Below are 25,660 nucleotides of genomic sequence, written 5' to 3' on the forward strand. Positions count from 1 at the left end.
GATAATGATCTGAGATGTCGTCACTCTGCTGCAGAATTTCAACAGCATCAATATCGATTCCATGTGACAATATTAGATCTAAAGTATGATTACGACAATGAGTGGGTCCTGACACATGTTGTCTAACACCAATAGAGTTTAGAATATCTGCAAATGCCAATCCTAATGCGTCTTTTTTATTATCTACATGAATATTAAAATCACCAACAACAAGGACTTTATCTGCAGCTAGTACTAACTCTGATAGAAAGTCAGCAAATTCTTTGATAAAGTCTGTATTGTGTCCTGGTGGCCTGTATACAGTAGCCAGCACAAATGTCAACTTACATAATGTTACGTAAAGTACCATAGTTTCGAAGGAATTATATTTGAAAGACTTCTGACTAATACTGTAAATATTACTATAGATTACAGCAACACCTCCCCCTTTGCCTTTCTGACGGGCATTGTGTCGATAATCATAACCTTGAGGACTAGACTCATTTAAAGTAATGTAATCGTCCGGTTTTAGCCAAGTTTCTGTCAAACACAGCACATCTAGATTATTATCTTTGATAATATCATTAACAATAAGTGATTTTGAAGAAAGGGATCTAATATTTAACAACCCGAGTTTTATCATTTGTTTAGCATTATTATCTCTATTTTTTATTTGTTGAACATCAATTAAATTTTTACCATTAAATGGGTTTGGAAGTTTTTTGTTTTTACTAATTCGGGGTACAGACACAGTCTCTATTTGAAAATATCTAGGTGTAAGAGTTTCTATGTGTTGAGAGTTATCTGAATTTTCTGACTTCTGTAACGTGAGGCAGCTAGCAGACGGTCGGTTTAGCCAGTCTGTCTGCTTTCTGACCTGGGCCCCAGTTTGTCATGTTTCAGTTCTAAGACTATGTGCCATATTACTAGAGAGAAGAGCAGCACCATCCCGGGAGGGATGAATACCATCTCTTTTTAACAGGTCAGGTCTGCCCCAAAAACTTTTCCAATTATCTATGAAACCTATATTATTTTGCGGACACCACTTAGACAGCCAGCCATTGAGTGATGATAATCTGCTAACTATCTCATCACTCCGACGAACAGGAAGGGGGCCAGAGCAAATTACTTCTCCTGACATTGTACTTGCGAGTTCACACACCTCTTTAATGTTAATTTTAGTGATCTCCGACTGGCGAAGTCGAACATCATTAGTGCCGACGTGAATAATAATCTTAGAGTATTTACGATTAGCATTAGCCAGCACTTTTAAATTTGCTTTGATGTCAGGTGCTCTGGCTCCCGGCAAACATGTGACTATGGTGGCTGGTGTCTCTATTTTCACGTTCCGTGTAATAGAATCGCCAATAACTAGGGCACTTTCAACAGGATTCTCAGTGGGTGTATCACTGAGTGGGGAGAACCTGTTTGATGTTCTTATTGGAACGGAAGAGTGGTGTTTTCCGCGGCTAGGCCGCCTCACCGTTACCCAAGTGCCCTGCTGCGCGGGCTCTACAGCCGGAACCGAACAATGTACAGAGTTCACTAAGCTAGTCGCATCCAAAACAGTATCTGAAGCCCTTGCATTCTTACTATCCTCGATTAAAGTTTGGATGCGTGTCTCTAATTCTGAGATTCTCTCTGTCAGCCTGACTATTTCCCTACATTTATGACATGTAAATCCCTCGTCGCTGACAGAGAGAGCTATGGTAAACATGTGGCAAATGGAACAGGTAGCAATGCTGGGAGAGGATGACATGACTCACCGTGTTTGTAGACTGATCCGACTTACCACAGCTGTTTGAAGAACGCGTTGAAAAAGGAGCGCGCGAGCGACTGTTAGCAGGTTAACAAGCTAGCGCTGCAAATGCAAATGCGTTGTAACAGCGATTTAGATTCAAATATTACAAGCTAGCGACGTCAGATTAGTGTGGTAGGCAATATTACATATAAGGTAATAAAAAAATAAGCAACAATGAATAAAAGTAAGAGATTCAAAACAAAGCTATACGGAGTTACAGACGCAAACCAATCTGAGCAGCGAGGCAGACAGGAGCAATCGAGTGATCGAGCAAGTCAGAACCACTTAGTAAAATGTGCAATCAAAAGTCAGTTAAAGACTTAAATATTTCTCATCAAATTTTTTAAGACAAAAATTATTTATCCACTTTCATTTTTCATGTCCTAACCAGGTGTGATTGACAACCAATTTGTCCATAGCCTTGAACATTTTTGTGAAAGAAGATATTTGATGTTGCACAAAGATGTGATTTTTGTATCAGTGAGATTCTTCAGTTGGCAGGGTTACATACGAGTGACATCTTGTAAATAAAAATGAAGCAATTTACAGAATGTCCAGTCGCTTTATTGCATCATACCTGGTAAAGGGACAGTTCTATATTCTTACTCTACCTAATTAAAATATATTACAATAGAAAAAGTTATTTAAAATAATAAAACAAATAAGTTCTGTTTTTGGCAAATGCTAAGGCCCATTCATGAATATGCATGAATAAGCCTCAGGCTGAAGGAAATGCATATTTATTCATGTACAGTAGAGGGCGCAACTAAAACAACCTTTCAGCAATGCTGCCATTCTGGATTGAAGAAGAATAGGATACAGGAGAAGGAAGTTCAACACTATTATTTCTATATATAATCTAAAGTAATTTTTACTTATTAGTGAGGTTGAATTAGATCATTGAATGTCAGCAGCAAAGACATTGTTTAATAAAGTGAGATTAAATACATAAAGTATATTTGTGTATTTGTGTAAAGTATATTTTTGTTTTTATTCATTTTGAGGAATACTGAATGTTTTTTGTGCAAGTGAGATGAGTAAATGCATGTTCACATTTAGTCTAGAACTACAATTACCATCATGTTTACACACCTCTGCATTTTATTTTTTCTCAACATGTGGACAGAAGTGCTTTCAGTCAATAAATGTGAAAAAGTAACTTCTGTTACTTATTAGAAAAAGTAACTTAGATATTTAGTTGTAAATTGAAAAAGTAATGTGTTACTTTTTACTAGTTACATGAAAAAGTAAGCTGATTACATAACTCAAGTTACTTGTAATATGTTATACCCAACACTGAATACTGTAAGTGCAGCCATAAGAGACTTCTTTCAAAAATATTAAAAAAATCTTAATTATTCCAAACTTATCACCATTAGGAGAAACATCTAAGAAGTTGATCATTGCATGAAACTCCCATTAAGTGAGTTATAATCTTTTTAGGAATATTTCCTCTGGAAACAAATGGGCTCTTATACATTCTTTGACACTGTGAGTATTAATATATGCAGATATTTCCAGACTAATGTGAGTGGATTATGAAAGGACTGTATTTTCTCAATAGGTCACTATCCTTTAATATTCAGGGCTCACTTTTATCTGACATCTCATTGTTGTGTCTTAATTTCTTCTTTAATAGGTGTGAACTTTACCACCCTCCCTTGTTCCTGACCCTGACCTTGTGACCCCAGGCTACTAGGACATCGTGATTGAGGAGGCCACCATGAGTCAGGAGGGGCAGGATGACCCCCTCCACACAGGCACCCCACCTCCAGATATACCCCCAGCACCTGAGGGAGAAGAGGATGCTGATGGCTCTAAGGCTAAAAATTTGGAGCCCTGTAATGGACCAAAGACAGAGGACAAGCATCAAGGTGAAGCAGAAGACAGAGAAACAGAGAGCAACAGAAATACACAGTCCAGTACAAAGGAGGATGAGAAGGTGACATTAGAAGAGGAAGGTAGAAATGGTGAGATTGAGGGCAGTTGCTTGGATCCTGTAACAGAAAACGGTAACAGGGATATCTGTGAAGGTGAAGACACACAGTCGCTGCTGCCTCAGAGCCCAGAAAAGGACTTAACTAAGCCCCTGTGCTCTCTAAGGTTAGTAAAATAAGAATTATTTTACGTTCACTGTAAGTCAGACTGAAGCAATAATTCATCTTTAAAAAAAAAAAATCTAATGTCACTTTAGTCCAACTGAAATTGTGCTGGTGTGATTTTTGCACATGCTTCGAAAGACAGAGGTGACACATGTACATGTACACTACCATTCAAAATTTTGTTCAGCAAAGAAGCATTAAATTGATAAAAAGTGACAGTAAATGCTTATATTTTCATAAAAGGTTTCAGTATTAAAAAACATTCTTCTTTTTAACTTTCTATTCAACTGAGAATCCTGAAAAATATGGATCATGGTTTCCACAAAAATATTAAGCAGCACAACTGTTTTCAACATTGTGTTTCTTGAGCAGCAAATCAGCATATTAGAATGATTTCTGAAGGATCATGTGACACTAAAGACTAGAGTAATGATGCTGAAAATTCAGCTTTGCATCACAGTAATAAATTACATATGAAAACATATTAAAATAGAAAACATTTTAATTTAAAATTGTAATAATAGCTCACAATACTTGGACTCGTATACTTGGACAGACAGATGAAGAATGTAGCTTAATTATAACTGCACTGTTAAACATTCTTAAAGGTTTAGTTCACCCAAAAATTCACTCACTCTCATGTCGTTCCAATCCTGTAAAACCTTTGTTTATCTTTGGAATGCAAATTAAGACATTTTTGATGAAATCCGAGGGTTTCTGTACCATACATAGGCAGCAACGTCATTGCACCTTTTGAGGTCCAGAAGGGTACTAAAGACATCGTTAAAATAGTCCACATGACTACAGTGGTGCAACCTTAATATTATGAAGCGACGAGAATACTTTTTGTGCGCAAAAACAAAACAAAAATAATGACTTTATTCAACAATTTATTTTCTTCTGTCAGTCTCCTACATTGTTGATGTAGTGAAAACAGTGCAACGCTTCCGTGTTCTACGTGAGAATGCAGACTCATTATTGGCCAGCTCCTGTGTCAGCTGGCGTTCGGATGTAAACACGGAAGCGCTGCACTGCGTTCACTACATCAGCAGCATAGGAGACTGACAGGGAAGAGACAGGAAACATTGAGGTTGAACCACTGTAGTCACATGGACTATTTTAACAATATCTTTAATGCCTTTCAAGGACCTCAAAAGGTGCAATAACGTTGCTACCTATGTGTGGTTCAGAAACCCTCGGATTTTATCAAAAATATCTTAAATTGTGCTCCGAAGATGAACGAAGGTCTTACGGGTTTGGGACGACATGACGGTGAGTACATAATGACAGAAATTTCATTTTTGGGTGACGTAACCCTTTAATAATACATACATTATCAGCCTTTGAATCAACATTTACGGTCAAAAGTAAGGTTGCATGCAATTTAGAATAGAATTGAGAATACCCTTTTCAATTTCAGCCTCTGTGAAGTTCTTTGAATTGCAATTTAGTAAATTTCTTTTCCTGTCACTCCAATTCTAATTTCATTTCAATTTCCTGTGTGATGTGCCTATCAGATAAAAGTGCTAAACAAATAAAATTGACTTTCTAAACACAATGGTCTTCCAAGAAAACAATCTGGCTGGATGCTGAACAGATCTCGAAATGATCATTAAAATCCCATGAAACACAACACATGCATCTTTTTACAATGCCAGGCTTGTCATGTCGTACAAAATGTTTTAAATAGGAAACACATGTATTACAGAGTTTAGCTGTGCGATTTTTCATTTGTCAGATTTCACAAATGATGAGGAACGCATGTTACAATGAGGGTGGAATATATTTTGGGCACCATACGTGGCAGGGGAGCTGTCCTGAATGATGCTCCCCTCTGCAGGGACTCCTCCACTGCAGTCGTGATGAAGAACTGTGACAGCAGCCTGACTAAAGATAGGAACACGCACTGCGCATGCCGGCCAGGCTATGAGCCTTTGTATACAGTCTGAAGCCAGACCTCTGTAGCCAGGTGTGTCTGTGTGACTTGATTTTTACCACTGGGTTTAAGAATGTATTAACCGGCATCTTTGTCACTGCAGGTTTGAGAACGGGACCGAAGATGACAGCGAAGGGCAGGAGGATGAAGAGGAGATCCTGGAAGAGTCTTCAGTGCAGGGGAACCTAGATGCCTTCAGTTCCACATTTGAGCTCTCCGTAGAGGAAGCGGATGCTGAGGTAGAGGACGAAGAAGAAAAAGAGGAAAGTGAGACTCGAAATCAGGACAGTCTCAGCTCTACGTTTGAGAGCATTGTTGAGAAGGTCGCCAAGACCACGGCTGTGGAAGAGGAGGTGGAGGACGACAGAGAGGAAGAGTATGACAGGACAAAAGAGAGCCAGGATGGTTTCAGCTCCACATTTGAGCGCATCGTCGAGTCGGAACTTCTGAGAGGCGGAACTTGCTACAGCAGTTTGGATTCTCTGGACGTGCTGTCGCTCACCGATGAGACGGACAGCTGCGTCAGCTTCGAGGCGCCACTCACCCCTCTCATACAGCAGAGGGCCCTAATGGGCCCTGAACCTCCAGATCTGGAGCTGGAGACTGTGCAGGAAGGGGCTGAGGGCGAGGCAGAGCTGGGCACAGAGACGGCAAGGGATGAAGCCAGCTCTGCAAGTCCACTACGGATCACTATACCAGGAAGTAGGTCGGAAAATGTCTTGAGCCAGCCGGCACAATGGAGCATCCCTAATGGATTCCATATTGAGTTACGTGGAAATCGAGAGAGTGGAGCAACAATGCCAAACTCTATCAGGTAAGGATGCAACTAAATCTCCTGCTTGGTCTGCCCAGTAGATGGCATGCAGCACTAGTTAATAACCTGGTCTCAAACTAGTGAGCAACAAGTTTCATGCTCTTTTTCCCAACACAAACAATGGCTCATCTGGAATGGAGTCAAGATCCACAGTCAATGATTGTTTGCTAATTGTTACTCTCTGATGAGGCATATGTACCATCAGAACTGCATAGAAATGAGCAACCTAGTCTCAATGGAAAATTGTGCATCTACCTACTGTTCACTGCAGTTTCCAGATGAAATGAACACTGTGGTAATAAAACACCAACATCGTTTATTCTTTTTCACACAGATTATGATTACGGGATAGATTATCAATTAATAAAGACTTATTTTCTCACAGTTCCTTGCACAATTACCAAGTTATGACCTCAAAACACTTAGTGTATGATTTACATTTTGACATTTGCATTACATAACCAGCTCCATATGTTTGGCTTTTCTGATGTAGTAAACTTGCTCGGTAGCACATGAAGCGCTTGGGAACAAGACCAACGAAACACAATTTATGATAAAAGAGCTTAAAGACTTAGAAGAAAGCTAAAATGGTATAGTTGCAATAAATGCAATTTTATCTCATGTTTTTCTATGTTAACTATCAGTTAGGTTTAGTGTAGAGTTAGTGTAGGCAGTACGTTGTTTTCAAACACAATAGAGCATCAATTTTTTGGCGGTACTCACCATACATTTAATTTCCAAACTGCCGAGATACGTACATCAACCAACATAAAATATTGACAATTCACACCAGATTCATCTGTTTCAGATAAAACTTTTGAAATTTCTGCAAAATATCATTTTGCAGAAATGTCATCATAGGCACATTTTTCCAATGAGCCATTTAGAAGGTGAGTCTATCATGTCTGTTTTGAAGGGAGTATCACAAAGCGACCTAGCTGACTGGAAACTTCTTTATATTTCACGGATCTGAGCCAGTATCCAAGAGGAAATATTTCCACTTCTGGGAGCCAGTGAAGGATTGTCTAATATAGCTGCCGTCTCTCTCTCTCCCTCTCTCTCTGAATCCATCTGGACTGGACGCTGCAGCAGATGTTGTCGTTTTTTTCCTCCCAAGTTTTAAATGACTAGCAGCTTCCTGTCCCCCAGTCTCTCTGAATGAGGCATTGTTTTTAGGGAGTGACATCATCGCCTTTGGCTTTCCTCTTTCACGATGGGAGCCTTGCTCTAGTTTTCAGTCACACTGTGCTTTATCCAAGTGCCGCTTGGCAACATCTCCATTCGTGCCCTTCTGTATCAATGCAGTTGGTTTTCGTTCACTGACAGGGTCAAAGCTACATTTGATGTTGCTTTCATGTCCAGTTGAACTCCATATTGCATTCTATTCATTAAAACTCTCTTAACTCCCTCTCTTAGCATTAGAGGCTAACTTTATTAGCCTGTGGTCTACCAGAAGCTGGTAACACTACACTAGGCACATGTGTCCTTCATTAGCAGTTCTTTGGAGTTGCATAGTGGTTAAATGTGGTTGATAAACTCATCACAAAGAATGAGTGCTGTGCAGTGTCTACAACCACTAACAGAGGGAAAAGAGCATATGCTGATAATTAGCAAATCCAAAGAGCATCATGAGCATCATGGTAACTTAGGAGTTACTTAAAACATAGTCCGTTTTGATGATTTGTGCTTATTATTTAAATTGAGGTAGCAAAAAGGATGCAGAATTGTAATTCAAATTTGAAATAAAATTAATTGAAAATCAAAGAATTTAATATATAACTCCAAGTTAATCAAGCAAACAAACTCTGAATGTTGACTGGAAAAAAAACACTATATACAGGTGCTGGTCATAAAATTAGAATATCATTAACAAGTTGATTTATTTCACTAATTCCATTCAAAAAGTGAAACTTGTATATTATATTCATTCATTACACACAGACTGATATATTTCAAATGTTTATTTCTTTTAATTTTGATGATTATAACTGACAACTAAGGAAAATCCCAAATTCAGTATCTCAGAAAATTAGAATATTGTGAAAAGGTTCAATATTGAAGACACCTGGTGCCACACTCTAATCAGCTAATTAACTCAAAACACCTGCAAAGGCCTTTAAATGGTCTCTCAGTCTAGTTCTGTAGGCTACACAATCATGGGGAAGACTGCTGACTTGACAGTTGTCCAAAAGATGACCATTGACACCTTGCACAAGGAGGGCAAGACACAAGAGGTCATTGCAAAAGAGGCTGGCTGTTCACAGAGCTCTGTGTCCAAGCACATTAATAGAGAGGCAAAGGGAAGGAAAAGATGTGGTAGAAAAATGTACAAGCAATAGGGATAACCGCACCCTGGAGAGGATTGTGAAACAAAACCCATTCAAAAATGTGGGGGAGATTCACAAAGAGTGGACTGCAGCTGGAGTCAGTGCTTCAAGAACCACTACGCACAGACGTATGCAAGACATGGGTTTCAGCTGTCACATTCCTTGTGTCAAGCCACTCTTGAATAACAGACAGCATCAGAAGCGTCTCGCCTGGGCTAAAGACAAAAGGACTGGACTGCTGCTGAGTGGTCCAAAGTTATGTTCTCTGATGAAAGTAAATTTTGCATTTCCTTTGGAAATCAGGGTCCCAGAGTCTGGAGGAAGAGAGGAGAGGCACACAATCCACGTTGCTTGAGGTCCAGTGTAAAGTTTCCACAGTCAGTGATGGTTTGGGGTGCCATGTCATCTGCTGGTGTTGGTCCACTGTGTTTTCTGAGGTCCAAGGTCAACGCAGCCGTATACCAGGAAGTTTTAGAGCACTTCATGCTTTCTGCTGCTGACCAACTTTATGGAGATGCAGATTTCATTTTCCAACAGGACTTGGCACCTGCACACAGTGCCAAAGCTACCAGTACCTGGTTTAAGGACCATGGTATCCCTGTTCTTAATTGGCCAGCAAACTCGCCTGACCTTAACCCCATAGAAAATCTATGGGGTATTGTGAAGAGGAAGATGCGATATGCCAGACCCAACAATGCAGAAGAGCTGAAGGCCACTATCAGAGCAACCTGGGCTCTTATAACACCTGAGCAGTGCCACAGACTGATCGACTCCATGACACGCCGCATTGCTGCAGTAATTCAGGCAAAAGGAGCCCCAACTAAGTTTTGAGTGCTGTACATGCTCATACTTTTCATGTTCATATTTTCAGTTGGCCAAGATTTCTAAAAATCCTTTCTTTGTATTGGTCTTAAGTAATATTCTAATTTTCTGAGATATTGAATTTGGGATTTTCCTTAGTTGTTAGTTATAATCATCAAAATTAAAAGAAATAAACATTTGAAATATATCAGTCTGTATGTAATGAATGAATATAATATACAAGTTTCACTTTTTGAATGGAATTAGTGAAATAAATCAACTTTTTGATGATATTCTAATTATATGACCAGCACCTGTATATACATATAGAGAGAGAGAGGTCTCGTTAACCGAAAATTTCCGTCATTGATGGATTTTTTTTTTGCAGTGACGGAAAAGTCTGAAGTCCGTCCGTCATTTTGACAGATTACACTGAGGCTGATGTAGCTTGTAACTGTAATTCCCACCCCTGTCCAATTGGTGGTGAGTGCGCTCCAGTGTGGCAGCAGAGCACGAGTTCAGTCTCCAGAATAAAATGAAAACGATGCGTTTGATTACACACAGGCAAGCACCCAATTTAAGTCCATTTCATAATAATAAAGTTATAATACTTATACTTACATAATTAAGTTTCTAATCCAGTTTGTTTTGTTTTAAATGGTTTGTTTTGTTATTTTTCTTGCTGACTATCAAGTTTATGGTCAACGAATGGCTTTTCTGAGTATGTTACGTGACATTGTTTCCAACATTGATTGAACTGATTAAGACGTGATACAGATTTCGCTAAGCTACTGTATCTTTCAACATATTTTCTGATATTCATTCATGTTTATTTCGTTCTGTAAAGTAGTAAAGAGGAAGGGATGATCACGTTCACTCACGATCCGCCACAACTGAAAAGTGACACACAGTCTTTGTTCAACTTTCTTTTCATAATATAAATAAATGCATAGCCTAGGCCTATTTGCTTATCCTGTAAGGTCGTGAATAAAAATGAAAATGTGGACGAAAAAAGAAACTAATAAACGTCTTATTATCATTAAAATATAAAAATTAAAATTACGGATTTTTTACTATCCTGTCCGTTAGCTAATTCTTTTACAGTATGACATTATTTAAAATGAATGTTTCATATAAATGTTACTTTACACCATCTTAAAGTTTTTTTTTTTTTTTTACTAATCATTTATATGATTTTTTTTCATCTAAATACACCTGTCCCACACTTTTGAGTCCTTACCGCAACACTAAAAAAAGACTCTTAATATGACATTTGTTCAAAGCCAAACAAATCTAGTTTCTATGGAAACAGATATTAGCATGTGAACACATGGCTTACAGATTGGGCCACCCCCATTAGGTCACTCACAAGATCCAGAAAACTAAGATAAAGATCTTTTCTTCATAAGTATTTATTATATATCCTTACCATTCAGCTTAGTAATTGTGTATTTGGAACTACATTTTAAAAATGAATTTATATTACTGTTGAATACATGTATATGTGGTGCTAAAATTCAAAACTGATGTATCAGACCTTGCCAGCTGCCAGTTATCAGCAATATTAGCAAAAACGTAATTTTTAGCATCATTTTAGCAGCATTTTTAGGTGTTGCAATAGAGACAAATTCAAGTTTTTTACTGTATATTACATTGATCAGCCAACACATTAAAACCACTGACAGGTGTGGTGAATATCATTTATTATATCATTACAATGGCGCTTGTCATGGGATATATTAGGCAGCAAGTGAAGTCAGTTCTTGAATTTCATGAGTTTGAAGCAGTGAAAAGAATAACTGAAAAGATCTGAGTGACTTTCACAAGGGTTTTGGTGATGGCAAGACAACTGCATCAGAGCACTGATGCACATGGGGAGCAAAGGCTCGTCTGTCACACAAAAGAGCCACTGTTGCTCAAAAAATTGCTGGAAAACTTAATGGTGCCCATGATAGAAAGGTGTCAGAACACACAGTGAGTAGCAGTTTGCTGCTTAGCAGTAGAATGGACAAAGTGCCTATGATGACCCCTGTCCACCACTGAAAGTGCCTACAATGGGCACATGAGTGTCCATTCTCAACCAAGAGATAGCAGCAGGATACACTATAGGAAGAAGGCAGGCCGGTTGAGGGAGTGTGATGCTCAGGGTAATGTTCTGCTGAGAAACTTTGGGTCCTGGCATTCATGTGGATGTTACTTTGACACGTACCACCTACCTGAAGATTGATGCAGACAATGGCAATGGTGTTCCCTGATGGCAGTGGCCTGTTTCAGCAGGTTAATGCACCCTGCCACACTGCAAAAATTATTCAGGAATGATTTGAGGAACATGACAAAGAGTTCTAGGCGTTGCCTCTGCCTCAAAATTCCACATATCTCAATCCAATTGGCATCTATGGGATGTGCTTAATGAAAAACTCTGATCCATGGAGGCCCCACCTCATAACCTGATACCACAGGGCACATTCAGAGGTCTTGTGGTCTCCTTGCCTTAACGTATCAGAGCTGTTTTGGCAGCATGAGGGGGACCTACATGATATTATGCAGGTGGTTTTAATGCTGTGGCTGATCAGTGTATATTGAAAATATTAAGTCTATTGTAAACTAAATATAAACATGCCATTTCTGCAACCCTAGATGATACCATCAGATGACAATCAGATGACAGAAATGCAGAGAGGTAATGAGAAAAGACCCAGACAGATATGAAGAGTTATGGGAAAAAGAGCTTAAAAAAAGAGCAGATAAACTGACAAATCAGAAAAGAAGACAGTGGAGGATAAACAAAAGAAACCAGAGGACAAAACAAAATACTGAAATACTCAAATTAGTTTGTTGTCATAATAGAAATTCATAAATGTATTCGTTTTTGAAACAAGAAAATCACTTTAACCCAGTCTTTACTGCAATACCTCTACTATCTTTGACAAAATATCTTCTGTTTTTGTCTGTTACTGTTTTTCTCTACAGTAACCTATTGTTAAGGTTACATTATTAACATGCGTCATTAAGATTGTGTCCTTACCGACACAAGCTGTCATTACCGCAGCAATGATTTATTTTTATTATTAATCAGACTGTTGTTTGCAAAAATTATTTTAACCTTTCAGTAGAGATGATTTACACATTAAAATGACAATATTTGTCATAAAATGCAAAATATTTTATCTCTGGTGTGTATTAAAACAATTGATATCTAAGGTTAGCGTCAAAATTTTCCATAGCATAAAGAATATCATAAAATCCCCTAATTTTAAATTATTTTTTAATATTGGTATTTACAAAAATGGACAAATCTTGAAAGTAACTATGTAAATGTATTACATTTTTATAGAAATTAAAAAAGAAAAGTGTATAAAATTACCGTTATTGTAATGTTGCAGTAAGGACATTTTGTAAGAAGAAGAGATGAAAACCATAAAAAATAAACATGCTCCAGATTAAAATCTTAACGTCTACATTCAATTTTGTGTACATTTTTATATGTATTACAGACTGTGATGGTTAAAATTGAAATTCATAGAAGTTGAGTTTTTTAAAATTGGGAGAGTCAAAAGTGCCCGTAGTTGCAGAAACACCCATATATACAGTGGGTATGGAAAGTATTCAGACCCCCTTAAATTTTTCACTCTTTGTTATATTGTTATAAAATCATTTAAGTTCATTTTTTTCCCTCATTAATGTACACACACCACCCCATATTGACAGAAAAACACAGAATTGTTGACATTTTTGCAGATTTATTAAAAAAGAAAAACTGAAATATCACATGGTCCTAAGTATTCAGACCCTTTGCTGTGACACTCATATATTTAACTCGGGTGCTGTCCATTTCTTCTGATCATCCTTGAGATGGTTCTACATCTTCATTTGAGTTCAGCTGTGTTTGATTATACTGATTGGACTTGATTAGGAAAGCCACACAGCTCACAGCTCACAGTGCATGTCAGAGCAAATGAGAATCATGAGGTCAAAGGAACTGCCTGAAGAGCTCAGAGACAGAATTGTGGCAAGGCACAGATCTGGCCAAGGTTACAAAAAAATTCTGCTGCACTTAAGGTTCCTAAGAGCACAGTGGCCTCCATAATCCTTAAATGGAAGATGTTTGGGACGACCAGAACCCTTCCTAGAGCTGGCCGTCCGGCCAAACTGAGCTATCGGGGGAGAAGAGCCTTGGTGAGAGAGGTAAAGAAGAACCCAAAGATCACTGTGGCTGAGCTCCAGAGATGCAGTCGGGAGATGGGAGAAAGTTGTAGAAAGTCAACCATCACTGCAGCCCTCCACCAGTCGGGGCTTTATGGCAGAGTGGCCCGACGGAAGCCTCTCCTCAGTGCAAGACACATGAAAGCCCGCATGGAGTTTGCTAAAAAACACCTGAAGGACTCCAAGATGGTGAGAAATAAGATTCTCTGGTCTGATGAGACCAAGATAGAACTTTTTGGCCCTAATTCTAAGCGGTATGTGTGGAGAAAACCAGGCACTGCTCATCACCTGTCCAATACAGTCCCAACAGTGAAGCATGGTGGTAGCAGCATCATGCTGTGGGGCTGTTTTTCAGCTGCAGGGACAGGACGACTGGTTGCAATCGAGGGAAAGATGAATGCGGCCAAGTACAGGGATATCCTGGACGAAAACCTTCTCCAGAGCGCTCAGGACCTCAGACTGGGCCGAAGGTTTACCTTCCAACAAGACAATGACCCTAAGCACACAGCTAAAATAACGAAGGAGTGGCTTCACAACAACTCCGTGACTGTTCTTGAATGGCCCAGCCAGAGCCCTGACTTAAACCCAATTGAGCATCTCTGGAGAGACCTAAAAATGGCTGTCCACCAACGTTTACCATCCAACCTGACAGAACTGGAGAGGATCTGCAAGGAGGAATGGCAGAGGATCCCCAAATCCAGGTGTGAAAAACTTGTTGCATCTTTCCCAAAAAGACTTATGGCTGTATTAGATCAAAAGGGTGCTTCTACTAAATACTGAGCAAAGGGTCTGAATACTTAGGATCATGTGATATTTCAGTTTTTCTTTTTTAATAAATCTGCAAAAATGTCAACAATTCTGTGTTTTTCTGTCAATATGGGGTGCTGTGTGTACATTAATGAGGAAAAAAAATGAACTTAAATGATTTTAGCAAATGGCTGCAATATAACAAAGAATGAAAAATTTAAGGGGGTCTGAATACTTTCCGTACCCACTGTGTGTATATATATATATATATATATATATATATATACAAGGAATAATTGACGATGGTCCGTTGAATTATGCACACCGAGGTGGTAATGTGGCCATGTGGTCATTTTTATTTGAGTTATATGTATTTATGAGTTCATATAATATTCATATTAGATTAGTGTTTAAAGGAAAAACGCTGCTTACCCCCAAAACAAGGATATAACTTAGAGTGCACTGAAGAGGAAATGCAAGTGAGTGCCAAACTGTTCATTAACAAATCCTTCAGTTGTTCAAAGCACACTTTGCTGTGCACGAGAGAGTGTGTGGATGCATGCTTTTATGTAAGATAGCAATGATTTCATATCAGGGATTCATACTCCCGAAACAAATTACACTGACTCCTGCCATTTTAAGAGCAGTTTGTTAATTGTCACAAGGTACATGCTTCATTCCCTCTGACCTAAGTTTAGACATGATTAAGTGATTGATCTGTCAGCCCTGAATGCCTAACAAAAAGATCAATATGCAACATGAAATATGATGCATTTGTATGCATTGCTCTTCTGACGATCACTGATTTGTGTTTTTTCTCCCATTTGGTGACATAGGCACAGAAACAATCAAGTCCTGACTCTGCCTCCTTCACCACCCCCATGCCTTTCTGAAGCCCATTTATTATTTCTTTATCAGACACTCATAATCTTCTTCCTTATCTTTTGCTGTCACACACATACCCACAAACCCACACTCATATGCACACCCATCACACACACACGCACACACACACACACACACAAAGGTTTGTTTTGCTATCTTAGTGAGGACATTCCATAGGCGTAATGGTTTTTATACTGTACAAACTGTGCATTCTATCCTACCCCTAAACCTACCCATCACAGAAAACATTCTGAATTTTTACATTTTTAATAAAACATTGTTTAGTATGTTTTTAAAGCTATTTTAAATATGAGGACTCATGAAATGTCCTCATAAAACATGTTTACGTTGTAATACCAGTGTAATACCCATATCATTATACAAATTTGTGTCCTCATAAATCATGAAAACAAACACACACACGCACGCACACACACACACACACACACAGACACACGCTTCCTTTCTGCTTCCGCTCCATCATGGTTGTGTGTAGCAGCAGTGGGTGAGTGCTGTCTAGCTGATGATTATCCCTACAGGATGCAGGAGAGCTGCACACACACACACACACACACACACACACAGACACGCGCACACACACACACACACACACACACACACACACACACAACCTCTCTCTCTCTCTCTGACATCTACACACTGGCTGAGATAAACATTGCACACACACACTCTTGCATACTTTCATACAACAAAGAGAAAGGATTACTGCTGTAATCCTTTGTTTTTCTCCAAAAACACAGCCCTTCTCTTTTTCAAAGGCATTCGGCTTATGTGAAATCAATATTATTTACTCAATTACTCTTGTAGTTATTGACCATCACATCCCTTGATAACTGCGTTTGTACTCTATGACTGTTATACCCTTTCTAAAATACATCGATCAGGCATAACATTATGACCACCTTCCTAATATTGTGTTGGTCCTGCTTTTGCTGCAAAAACAGCCCTGACCCATCAACCCATGGACTCCACTAGACCCCTGAAGGTGTGCTGTGGTATCTGGCACCAAGATGTTAGGGTGCGAGGTGGGGCCTCCATGGATCAGACTTGTTTGTTCAGCACATCCCACAGATGCTCGATTGGATTGAGATCTGGGGAATTTGGAGGCCATGTAAACACCTCAAACACATTGTTGTGTTCCTCAAACCATTCCTGAACCATTTTTGCTTTGTGGCAGGGCGCATTATCCTGCTGAAAGAGGCCACAGCCACCAGGGAATAGCGTTTCCATGAAAGTGTGTACATGGTCTGCAACAATGCTTAGGTAAGTGGTACGTGTCAAAGTAACATCCACATGGATGGCAGGACCCAAAGTTTCCCAGCAGAACATTGCTCAAAGCATCATACTGCCTCTGCTGGCTTGCCTTCTTCCCATAGTGCATCCTGGTGCCATGTTTTCCCCAGCTAAGCGACGCACACGCATCTGGCCATCCATGTGATGTAAAAGAAAATGTGATTCATCAGACCAGGCCACCTTTTTCCATTGCTCCGTGGTCCAGTTCTGATACTCACGTGCCCACTGCTGGCGCTTTCTGCGGTGGACAGGGGTCAGCATGGGCACCCTGACTGGTCTGTGGCTATGCAGCCCCATTGGGTATTCTGACACCTTTCTTTTAGAAACAGCATTAACTTCTTTAGCAATTTGACCTACAGTAGCTCGTCTGTTGGATCAGACCACAGGGGCATCAATGAGCCTTGGCCGGCCATGACCCTGTCGCCGGTTCACCACTGTTCCTTCCTTGGCCCACTTTTGATAGATACTGACCACTGCAGACCGGGAACACCCCACAAGAGCTGCAGTTTTGGAGATGCTCTAACCCAGTTGTCTAGCCATCACAATTTGGCCCTTGTCAAACTCACTCAAATCCTTACGCTTGCCCATTTTTCCTGCTTCTAACACATCAACTTTGAGGACAAAATGTTCACTTGCTGCCTAATATATCCCACCCACTAAAAGGTGCTGTGATGAAGAGATAATCAGTGTTATTCACTTCACCTGTCAGTGGTCATAATGTTATGCCTGATCGGTGTATGTCTTTAGCCTCTGTAGCATGAAATATAGATCTGCTATTTGTGAAATATCAAGCTAAGTTTTAATCCATACACTGCAAAAATTGTTTTCTTAATCACTATCTTTGTTTTGTTTTCCAGTATCTAAGCACCCTTAAAACAGGAAAAAATGACATAAGAAGTGAAAGTGCAAAATATATGCCTAGTTTTCAGTAAAAATTTAAAATTATATAAATAAAATTATATATACAGTACTGTGAAGCACGTGAAGCATACCGGCTGTTGTCAGACTGCTTGTGCATACAAAAATCTCACTGGATTTATACAATTAATGGAAAAAGGAATGTTTGGAAATGTAAACTGATATTTCCTACTGACACACTACAGCAAAAGATATAAATAACTGGCTTAAAACCATTTTTTGGGGGGTGAAAATACTAACGTGCCTAAGACTTTTGCACAGCACTGTATATATTGTCTTACAGTCAACATGAAGTCAAAATGGACCCTGTTTATTTGTTAATGTACACTGCTTAGCGTAAATGAGTACACCCCCTTTGAAAAGTAACACTTTAAACAATATCTCAATGAACACAAAAACAATTTACAAAATGTTGTCAAGACTAAGTTTTATATAACATCTGTTTAACTTATAACATGAAAGTAAGGTTAATAATATAACTTAGAGAACAAAATTTTCAGTTTTACTCAAATTGATGCAAAAATGAGTACACCCCACTGAAAGTCTCTAAAGCAAAGCTAAATTTTAGACTACAAATGTCTAATTTAACAAGAATTTAAGTGTAATTATTCATTACACAGGTGTCCAGCAGACAGTTGACTATAAAAGGGTGTTAAAACCCCTTCCCATTTCATGCTGTCAGCAATGGCACCACATGGAAGAAAAATGTCACAAGACCTGAGAAAGAAAATAATTTCTTTACCCCAGAAAGGTAAAGGCTACAAGAAGATCAGCAAAGCTTTACTTATGAGTTAGAATACTGTAGCAAAAGTGGTACAAAAATAAAAAAAAAATAGAACTGCAACCATCTCACAGAGACGTCCAGGTCGTCCACGGAAGTTAACACCTCGACAGGAGCATCTTCTGATGAGAAAGGTTGAAGAAAATCGGTATGCAAGTTCACTGCAGTTATCTAAAGAAGTAGAAAGCCAAACTGGGGTGACTATTTCCCGTGACATAATACGGCGTACACTGCAGAGGAATGGCATGCATGGGTGCCGTCCACAAAAGAAGCCTCTCCTAAAGCCCAGACACAAAAAAGCCCGCCTAGAGTTTGCCAGGGCCCATGCTGACAAAGATGAAGACAACTGGGACTCTATACTCTGGAGTGATGAGACCAAGATAAACGTTTTTGTAACTGATGGCTTTAAAACTGTATGACGTCGCAAAAAAATGCATGGTGCCTACAGTGAAACATGGTGGTGGCAGTGTCCTTATGTGGGGCTGCATGAGTGCTGCTGGTGTCGGGGAGCTACATTTCATTGATGGCATCATGAATTAACAGATGTACTGTTCTATACTGAAAGAAAAGATGCTACCATCACTCCGTGCCCTTGGTCGTCGCGCACTTTTCCAACATGACAATGATCCTAAACATACATCTAAGGCCACTGTTGGATTTCTGAAGAAGAAGAGGGTGAAAGTGATACAGTGGCCAAGTATGTCTCCTGATCTGAACCCAATCGAACACCTATGAGGAATTCTGAAGAGAAAAGTTGAGCATCACTCTGCATCCAGCATCCAGTCTCTAAAAGAGGTCATTCTTGAAGAATGGAAAAAGATAGATGTTGCAAAATGTCGCCAACTTTCCATGCCTAGAAGACTTGGTACTGTCATTAAAAATCATGGAGGCCATACAAAGTACTAGATGTAGTAGTTTTTGTTGTGGGGTGTACTCATTTTTGCATCACCCTAATTTGAGTAAAACTAAAAAATGTGTAATCTAAGTTATATTATTAACCTTACTTTCATGTTATAAGTTAAACAGATTTTATATTAAACTTAGTCTTGTCAACATTTTGGAAATTGTTTTTGTGTTCATTGAGATATTGTTTTAAATGTTACTTTTCAAAGGGGGTGTACTCATTTACCCTGAGCACTGTAAGTTTCTGGTCTTATTTAGCAAAATTCGTTGGTGCAAATTATTTCTACACTGTATCGAAATACAATAATGATCCTAATGATGTATTATTTTATTCCTTATTTCATTGTTTTTGCTGTGTAAGGTAACAATATTTTCAATAATCATTGACTGTTTTGGTGTTAGCAGATAAACATCTGCAGGTCAGTTAGCTTGCTAGTTAGAAAAATGCTGGCTAGAGCAGAAAGCCTCTTTAGCACCATGTGTGGACCTGCTAGCAGGACTGCTAAGCTCCCAGAGCGCAGATGAGTTGAGATGAAAGTGAGCTGACTGTGAGACTCTGCTGAGCTATTAGAAGTGCAGAAGTGAAGCTCATCCGTAGAGAGAATAACATCTTTTGTCACCGTGGAGACATCACCAAAAGATGATAGTGAGAGAGAGAAAATGTTATTACTATAGTAAGTATGTGTGTAGTGTGTGCACATATATGTGTGTCAGAATAAATCACGATGGATCTTTATCATTCGCTCTGTGCCATGCTGTTAAATCCTCGCAGGTCCATATCACAGAGAAGTTTGTCTTTACTGGGTTTAAACCCAGTCTATAATTAGCTCCATCATGTCTCTGTCTGACACTTCAGTACTGCTGTGAGTTGCTCAGCAACTTAAAGTGAATGCAAGAATGGAGAAGAAAGATATAAAGAAATAGTTCATCCAAATATAATAATGTTGTCATTATTAATCACCCTCGTGTCATTTTATATGACTTCCCCAGATGGACTTACTTTCTTCTGTGCAGTATAAAAGTTTTTTTTTTTTTTTTGAAGAATATCCTGGCTTCTATTAATTATAATGTTATAATGAAAGAAAATGAGGACTGGGGACTTGAAAGTCAGTTTTCCATTTTCACCAACATTTCAACTATTATTGCAATATACAGTTCATTTAACATTTTGACCTTTTCTGAAAAAGACACAAAGGCACCATAAATGTATACATGTACTATAAATGTACAGATGTCCAGATTTTCAGTGAAAAATGTAAGTTCCCTTTCAAGGGAACACGCACTGCGTCCGAAGCGCTGTGGGAACACCTCTGCGTGATTGTGTCGTTAAGCACATGTGAAATCAGTCCAATGGTGTGATGGAATGTCATAGGTGGGTGACGTCATGACCAGGAAGCTATAAAGCACGCTTGAACCAAACAGCGTTAGCTTCTCTATCTTCAGCAAGCGCTCTCTGTTGAAATTGTGTGTCTTATTTGGTGTTGTTTGTCTCTCTATATTAAGCACACTATGGCGAATAAGCAGCAATTCAGGCAATGTGTTCCTCCCTGCCCTCGTTTTTTCACGGGTGGGGATACACATCAGCTTTGTGTTGTCTGTCTGGGACTGGAGCATGCTCAGGCAGCCCTCGAAGGGGGCTGGTTGTGAGTGTTGCGATCTGCTGTCTGTGAAGACGCTCCGCTCCTCTTTGATGAGGGCGCCTCGGCTCGCGTTCCCCACAGCTTGGGTCCCGCTGCTGCTGAGGCACAGCAAAGGCTCTCGTCATGGTGTTCGCAAATGGACCTTGCAGAGGGGTTGGAGACGGACGCTGCCCTTTCTCTGCCCTCATCTGCTCAGTCCAGCGCTTCACTTCACGAGTTGGAAGCACGCTCTGCGGTTTCTTCTGCTTGTGGTGAAGTGCCGGTACTGCAACACTCCTGTTCTGAGGACCTGGACATTGTTAGTATCAAGCCTGGTGATGTTGAGGATTTGCCACCTCACACATAGGTTTATGAGGAGCTGATGGAGGTTGTGACTTGTGCTGTAGCCAGATTGAACATAAGCTGGCCAGCCGAGAAACAGCAGGTTCGTCATGTCAGCAAATTAGACAAACACTTCCTTCCATCTAGCTCACAAGCTCCTCGTCGGGGCTTGCCGTTTTTTCCTGATCTCACTGAGGTGTGGAGATCATGGAGGAAACTGGCATCATATCGTGTTTTCAGTTCCCAGACCGCTAATTATTCCAACATTATGGGACTGAAGCAGTATGGTTATGGGACGATGCCTCAGGTGGAGTAGACGCGAGCTATCTCTCCCCTGAGTCTGCTTTGTCCCTAAAAGCCCTGAAATTACCCACTAAGCCCGTCAGAACCACATCAGTGCTAGTGGGTAAATCGTACTCAGCAGCAGGTCAGGCAGCTGCTCTCTTGCACACTATGGCGGTGTTGCTTACCAAGCTGACCTGCTAAAAGACCTGGATGAGGGCGAGGAACTGAGCCATGAAGTGATCTCAGAAGAGATACTTATTTATCTCTCCGTGCTACCAAGGAGATGGCCAAATCCATCGGCTGTTCCATGGCAGCCCTGGTAGCTATGGAGAGGCACCTGTGGCTCAACCTGTCAGACATCAAAGACAGGGATAAAAGTTTCCTCATGGATGCCCTGATCTCTCCTTCTGGCCTCTTTGGCGATTCAGTCAACAGGTTTTAGTCAACGTCGAGAGCTTTCAGGAGGCAAAAAAGCAGGCGGTGGCTTTCCAGAAATTTCTTCCTCGCTGCTCTCAGATCTCTGGGACTGCTTCTGAGGGCAGTCCCCTCCGGGGAGCGTCGGTGTTCACCTCATTACATGGTGCCCGTCTTCCCTCTGTGCCCCCAAGGGGCCGTTCTGCCAACCCTGCCACTTCGTGTGCTTCAGGGCGCAGCGGTTCTCAGCGAACATATGTCTCAGTGTCCGCCCGGAAACGTAGCGGCACAGGGGCGTTCACTCCCTCTGAGGAGGGTCCCAGAGAGGTCAGTTCAGTTGTTCCCTGCCGGTTCGCCGCTTCAGGGCACTGAGCTGGTCGCTCATGTGATACCAGAGGCCAGTCTCGAGATTTTTTGGCAGCGTGGAAACTTCTGCCAAATATATCTCAATGGGTCCTGCAAACAGTAGAAAATGGGTACAGAATTTAGTTTGGGTCACGCCCGCCCAGATTCAGTGGGGTGGTACCCACAGTGGTCAGCCCCGAGCAGGCTCTGGTCATGGAACAAGAGGTACAGACTCTTTTTGCGAAAGGAGGCTATAGAAAGCGTTCCTCCTCCCAGCAGAGAGTCAGGGTTTTACAGCCAGTACTTCATAGTTCCAAAGAAGGATGGAGGGTTGCGTATTTTAGATCTGCGCCAACTAAATCGTTCTGTGAAGAAGCTTGAGTTCAGAATGCTCTCTCTGAAACAAATCGTGTCTAAAATCAGGTCCGATGACTGGTTTGTCACGATAGATCTAAAGGATGCATACTTCCACATCTTCATCCTTCCTCAGCACAGGAAGTTCCTCAGGTTTGCTTTCGGGGGCGAAGCGTACCAGTATCGGTTCTTCCGTTCAGCCTAGCTTTATCTTCCTGCACGTTCATGAAATGCGTGAATGCAGCTCAGGCTCCGTTGTGACTCCAGGGCATTCGCATATTGAATTACATAGATGATTGGCTCATTCTGGCTCAGTCAAGAAGTTAGCAGTTCAGCATCGAGATGCTGTTCTCACTCACATGAAAGTGTTGGGGTTAAAGCTAAACGCCAAGAAGAGTGTTCTATTTCCACTACAGAGAACCTCCTTTCTAGGGCAGTATGCAAGTATGCAAGCCTGTCGCCTGCTCGAGTAGAAACGCTCGAGGGTGCCGACCTGGGATCTAGCCATAGTCCTAGAAGGTCTATCCCTGGCTCCATTTGAGCCTATCGAAGTGGTTCCCAAGAAGTTTCTTACTCTCAAGACTGTGTTCCTCATGGCTATTTCATCTCTTAAAAGAGTTGGAGACTTACAAGCTCTGTCGGTGTCTCCCTCTTGCCTTGATTTCGCACCAGGTACAGTGAAAGCCTTTCTGTTTCCTAAGGAAGGATATGTGCCTAAGGTCCCCACTAATGTGGCAGGCCCTATCATACCTTCTGTCCGCCTCCATTTCATACCCCAGACCAGGAGAAACTAAATCTGCTCTGCCCAGTTAGGGCTTTAGATGCTTATGTCCACAGAGCTGCTCTGTGGTGTAAATCTGATCAATTGTTTGTGTGTTTTGGGTCCCGCGGAAAGGGTACCCTGCATCTAAACAGACTTTGAGTAAGTGGATAGTTGAGGCTATATCACTTGCTTATGAGTCAGCAGGTCAGCCTTCACCTCTTATGGTCTGAGCCCACTCAACTCGGAGTATGGCTGCCTCTAAAGCTTTGCTTTCGGGAGTTTCCCTTCAAGAAGTTTGTGATGCCTGCTGCATCCTCGCCGCGGGCGAGGTCCTCGCCGCACACGTTTGATAAGTTTTATAACCTGGATGTGGCCTCGACCCCGGGGTCACGGGTGCTTATGTCTTAATGTGCTCTAAGGATTTCACACAGACAGGCACTTGGTACTATGGCGGCGTGGGTATTGCATGCCCACAGCGCTTTGGACACAGCGCAAGTTCCCTTGAAAGGGAACGTCTCAGTATGTAACCATGGTTCCCTGAGAGGGAACGAGATGCTGCGTCGCTTTGCCATACTCCCAGCATACCTGTGACCGTCTTGCTTTGAAGAAGCTAACACTGTTTGGTTCAAGCGTGCTTTATAGCTTTCTGGTCATGACGTCACCCGCCTATGACGTTCCACCACACCATTGGACTAATTTCACGTGCTTCACGACACAATCACGCAGAGGCGTTCCCACAGTACTTTGGACGCAGCATCTCGTTCCCTCTCAGGGAACCATGCTTACATACGTAACCTGAGACGTTTTTCTCACACAAAGCTTTCGTATGGCTTCAGAAGACTCTTGCACAAGTCAAATTAATGACTAGTATGATAATTTTATGGTGCTTTTTTCATTTTGGAGCTTTTAAGTACCATGGAATGGATAATGAATGGTAAAATGAAATTATAGTTTAGATCAGGGGTATTTCAGTGAACTTTCAATAGGTCCAGTCTCTTAATTTCCTTCCCATCAAATGCAGAGGAATCATAATCATAACTGTTTCAGATGCCATTATGTTTGGTTATGAAATAAAAAAAAAGCCAAGTGCATGTCATGAACTTCATCAACTCATCAACTTCATTTTCAAGTTGGCATACCTTGTGACGGGAAGAAATAATAAATCCTATATACTCTAAATAGTCACCAAGCGGTTTTGTTATTGCTAAGTAAAACTAAAAATCATTTTCAATTGAAATCAAATATAAATATTAGAAACTTAAATAAAAAGTGGATGTTTTGCCTTGACAACTAACTGAAATAAGTTTGTTGAAGTACTAAAACTGCAAAAACTGGAAAAAAAAGTAAGCTATATAGAAATAATGAAAATAGCAAAAGCACAACAAAATTACTAAAACTAAGACAAAAATGGAAAGCTAAAAATAAAAGATAATTAAAAATGAATAAATAATAATATAATTAAGTATATAAATATTATATAAATAATACTAAAATACAAGAGAGCCAACAATATTCGCAGTACCACCAAGTTTTAAAAGGTAAGATAAGTAAAAATGCAGAAAAGTAGAAAAATTAAAATACATTTAGTTTATTCATTGAAAGCGTTTTTAGTTAAGTGCAGATCAGGTGGAGGCTGAAAGGTTGTTCTGAGGAACAAAGAGTGAAGATTCTGAATCTGAAGCTAATATAGTTTAGGTGATACAGAGATGACCAAGTATTGAGAGACAGGGGCTGCATCCGAAATCGCATACTCTCTTGAGAAGGTACTTATTTTGAATGAGTAATTACTTCACAACCACTATGTTCTATAGACATTATGCGCCAGAGAAACAAGTGCGCTGCCATCTTTATAATATTGTCTTTGAACTTCTGTTTTTGTGGTAGCCCTGTACGTTTCTATGGCATCGCTGTCAAAGAGTAATTAGCTGGTGAAGTGGATTTACTTGTTGTAGAGTTAATGAAAGTTATCGTGAGCATTGTAATGTTTAAAGCATATGTCTTAACAAATGTCAGTAGACCCAGAAGAT

General features: G+C 40.2%; 1 protein-coding gene and 1 long non-coding RNA gene across 4 annotated transcripts in view; one reads left to right on the top strand and one right to left on the bottom strand.

The window, feature by feature from the left end:
* Positions 1-25,660, bottom strand: part of LOC127494694 (uncharacterized) — a 447,433-nt gene that overhangs the window by 86,507 nt on the left and 335,266 nt on the right. The window lies entirely within an intron of this gene.
* The window catches only part of psd2 (pleckstrin and Sec7 domain containing 2), a 104,173-nt gene that overhangs the window by 9,501 nt on the left and 69,012 nt on the right, over positions 1-25,660 (top strand). For 2 of the 3 annotated variants that reach the window (XM_051860748.1, XM_051860747.1), the window contains exons 2-3: positions 3,420-3,883; positions 5,922-6,632. In XM_051860748.1, coding sequence (XP_051716708.1) covers positions 3,504-3,883; positions 5,922-6,632 — 1,091 coding nt within the window. In that variant the 5' untranslated portion in view covers positions 3,420-3,503. Of the gene's footprint in view, positions 1-3,419; positions 3,884-5,921; positions 6,633-25,660 lie in introns of those variants that run through there. The other variant, XM_051860749.1, reaches the window with a different exon arrangement.

The sequence above is a fragment of the Ctenopharyngodon idella genome, chromosome 14 (assembly GCF_019924925.1).
Source record: "Ctenopharyngodon idella isolate HZGC_01 chromosome 14, HZGC01, whole genome shotgun sequence".
NCBI classification, from domain to species: Eukaryota; Metazoa; Chordata; class Actinopteri; order Cypriniformes; family Xenocyprididae; genus Ctenopharyngodon; species Ctenopharyngodon idella.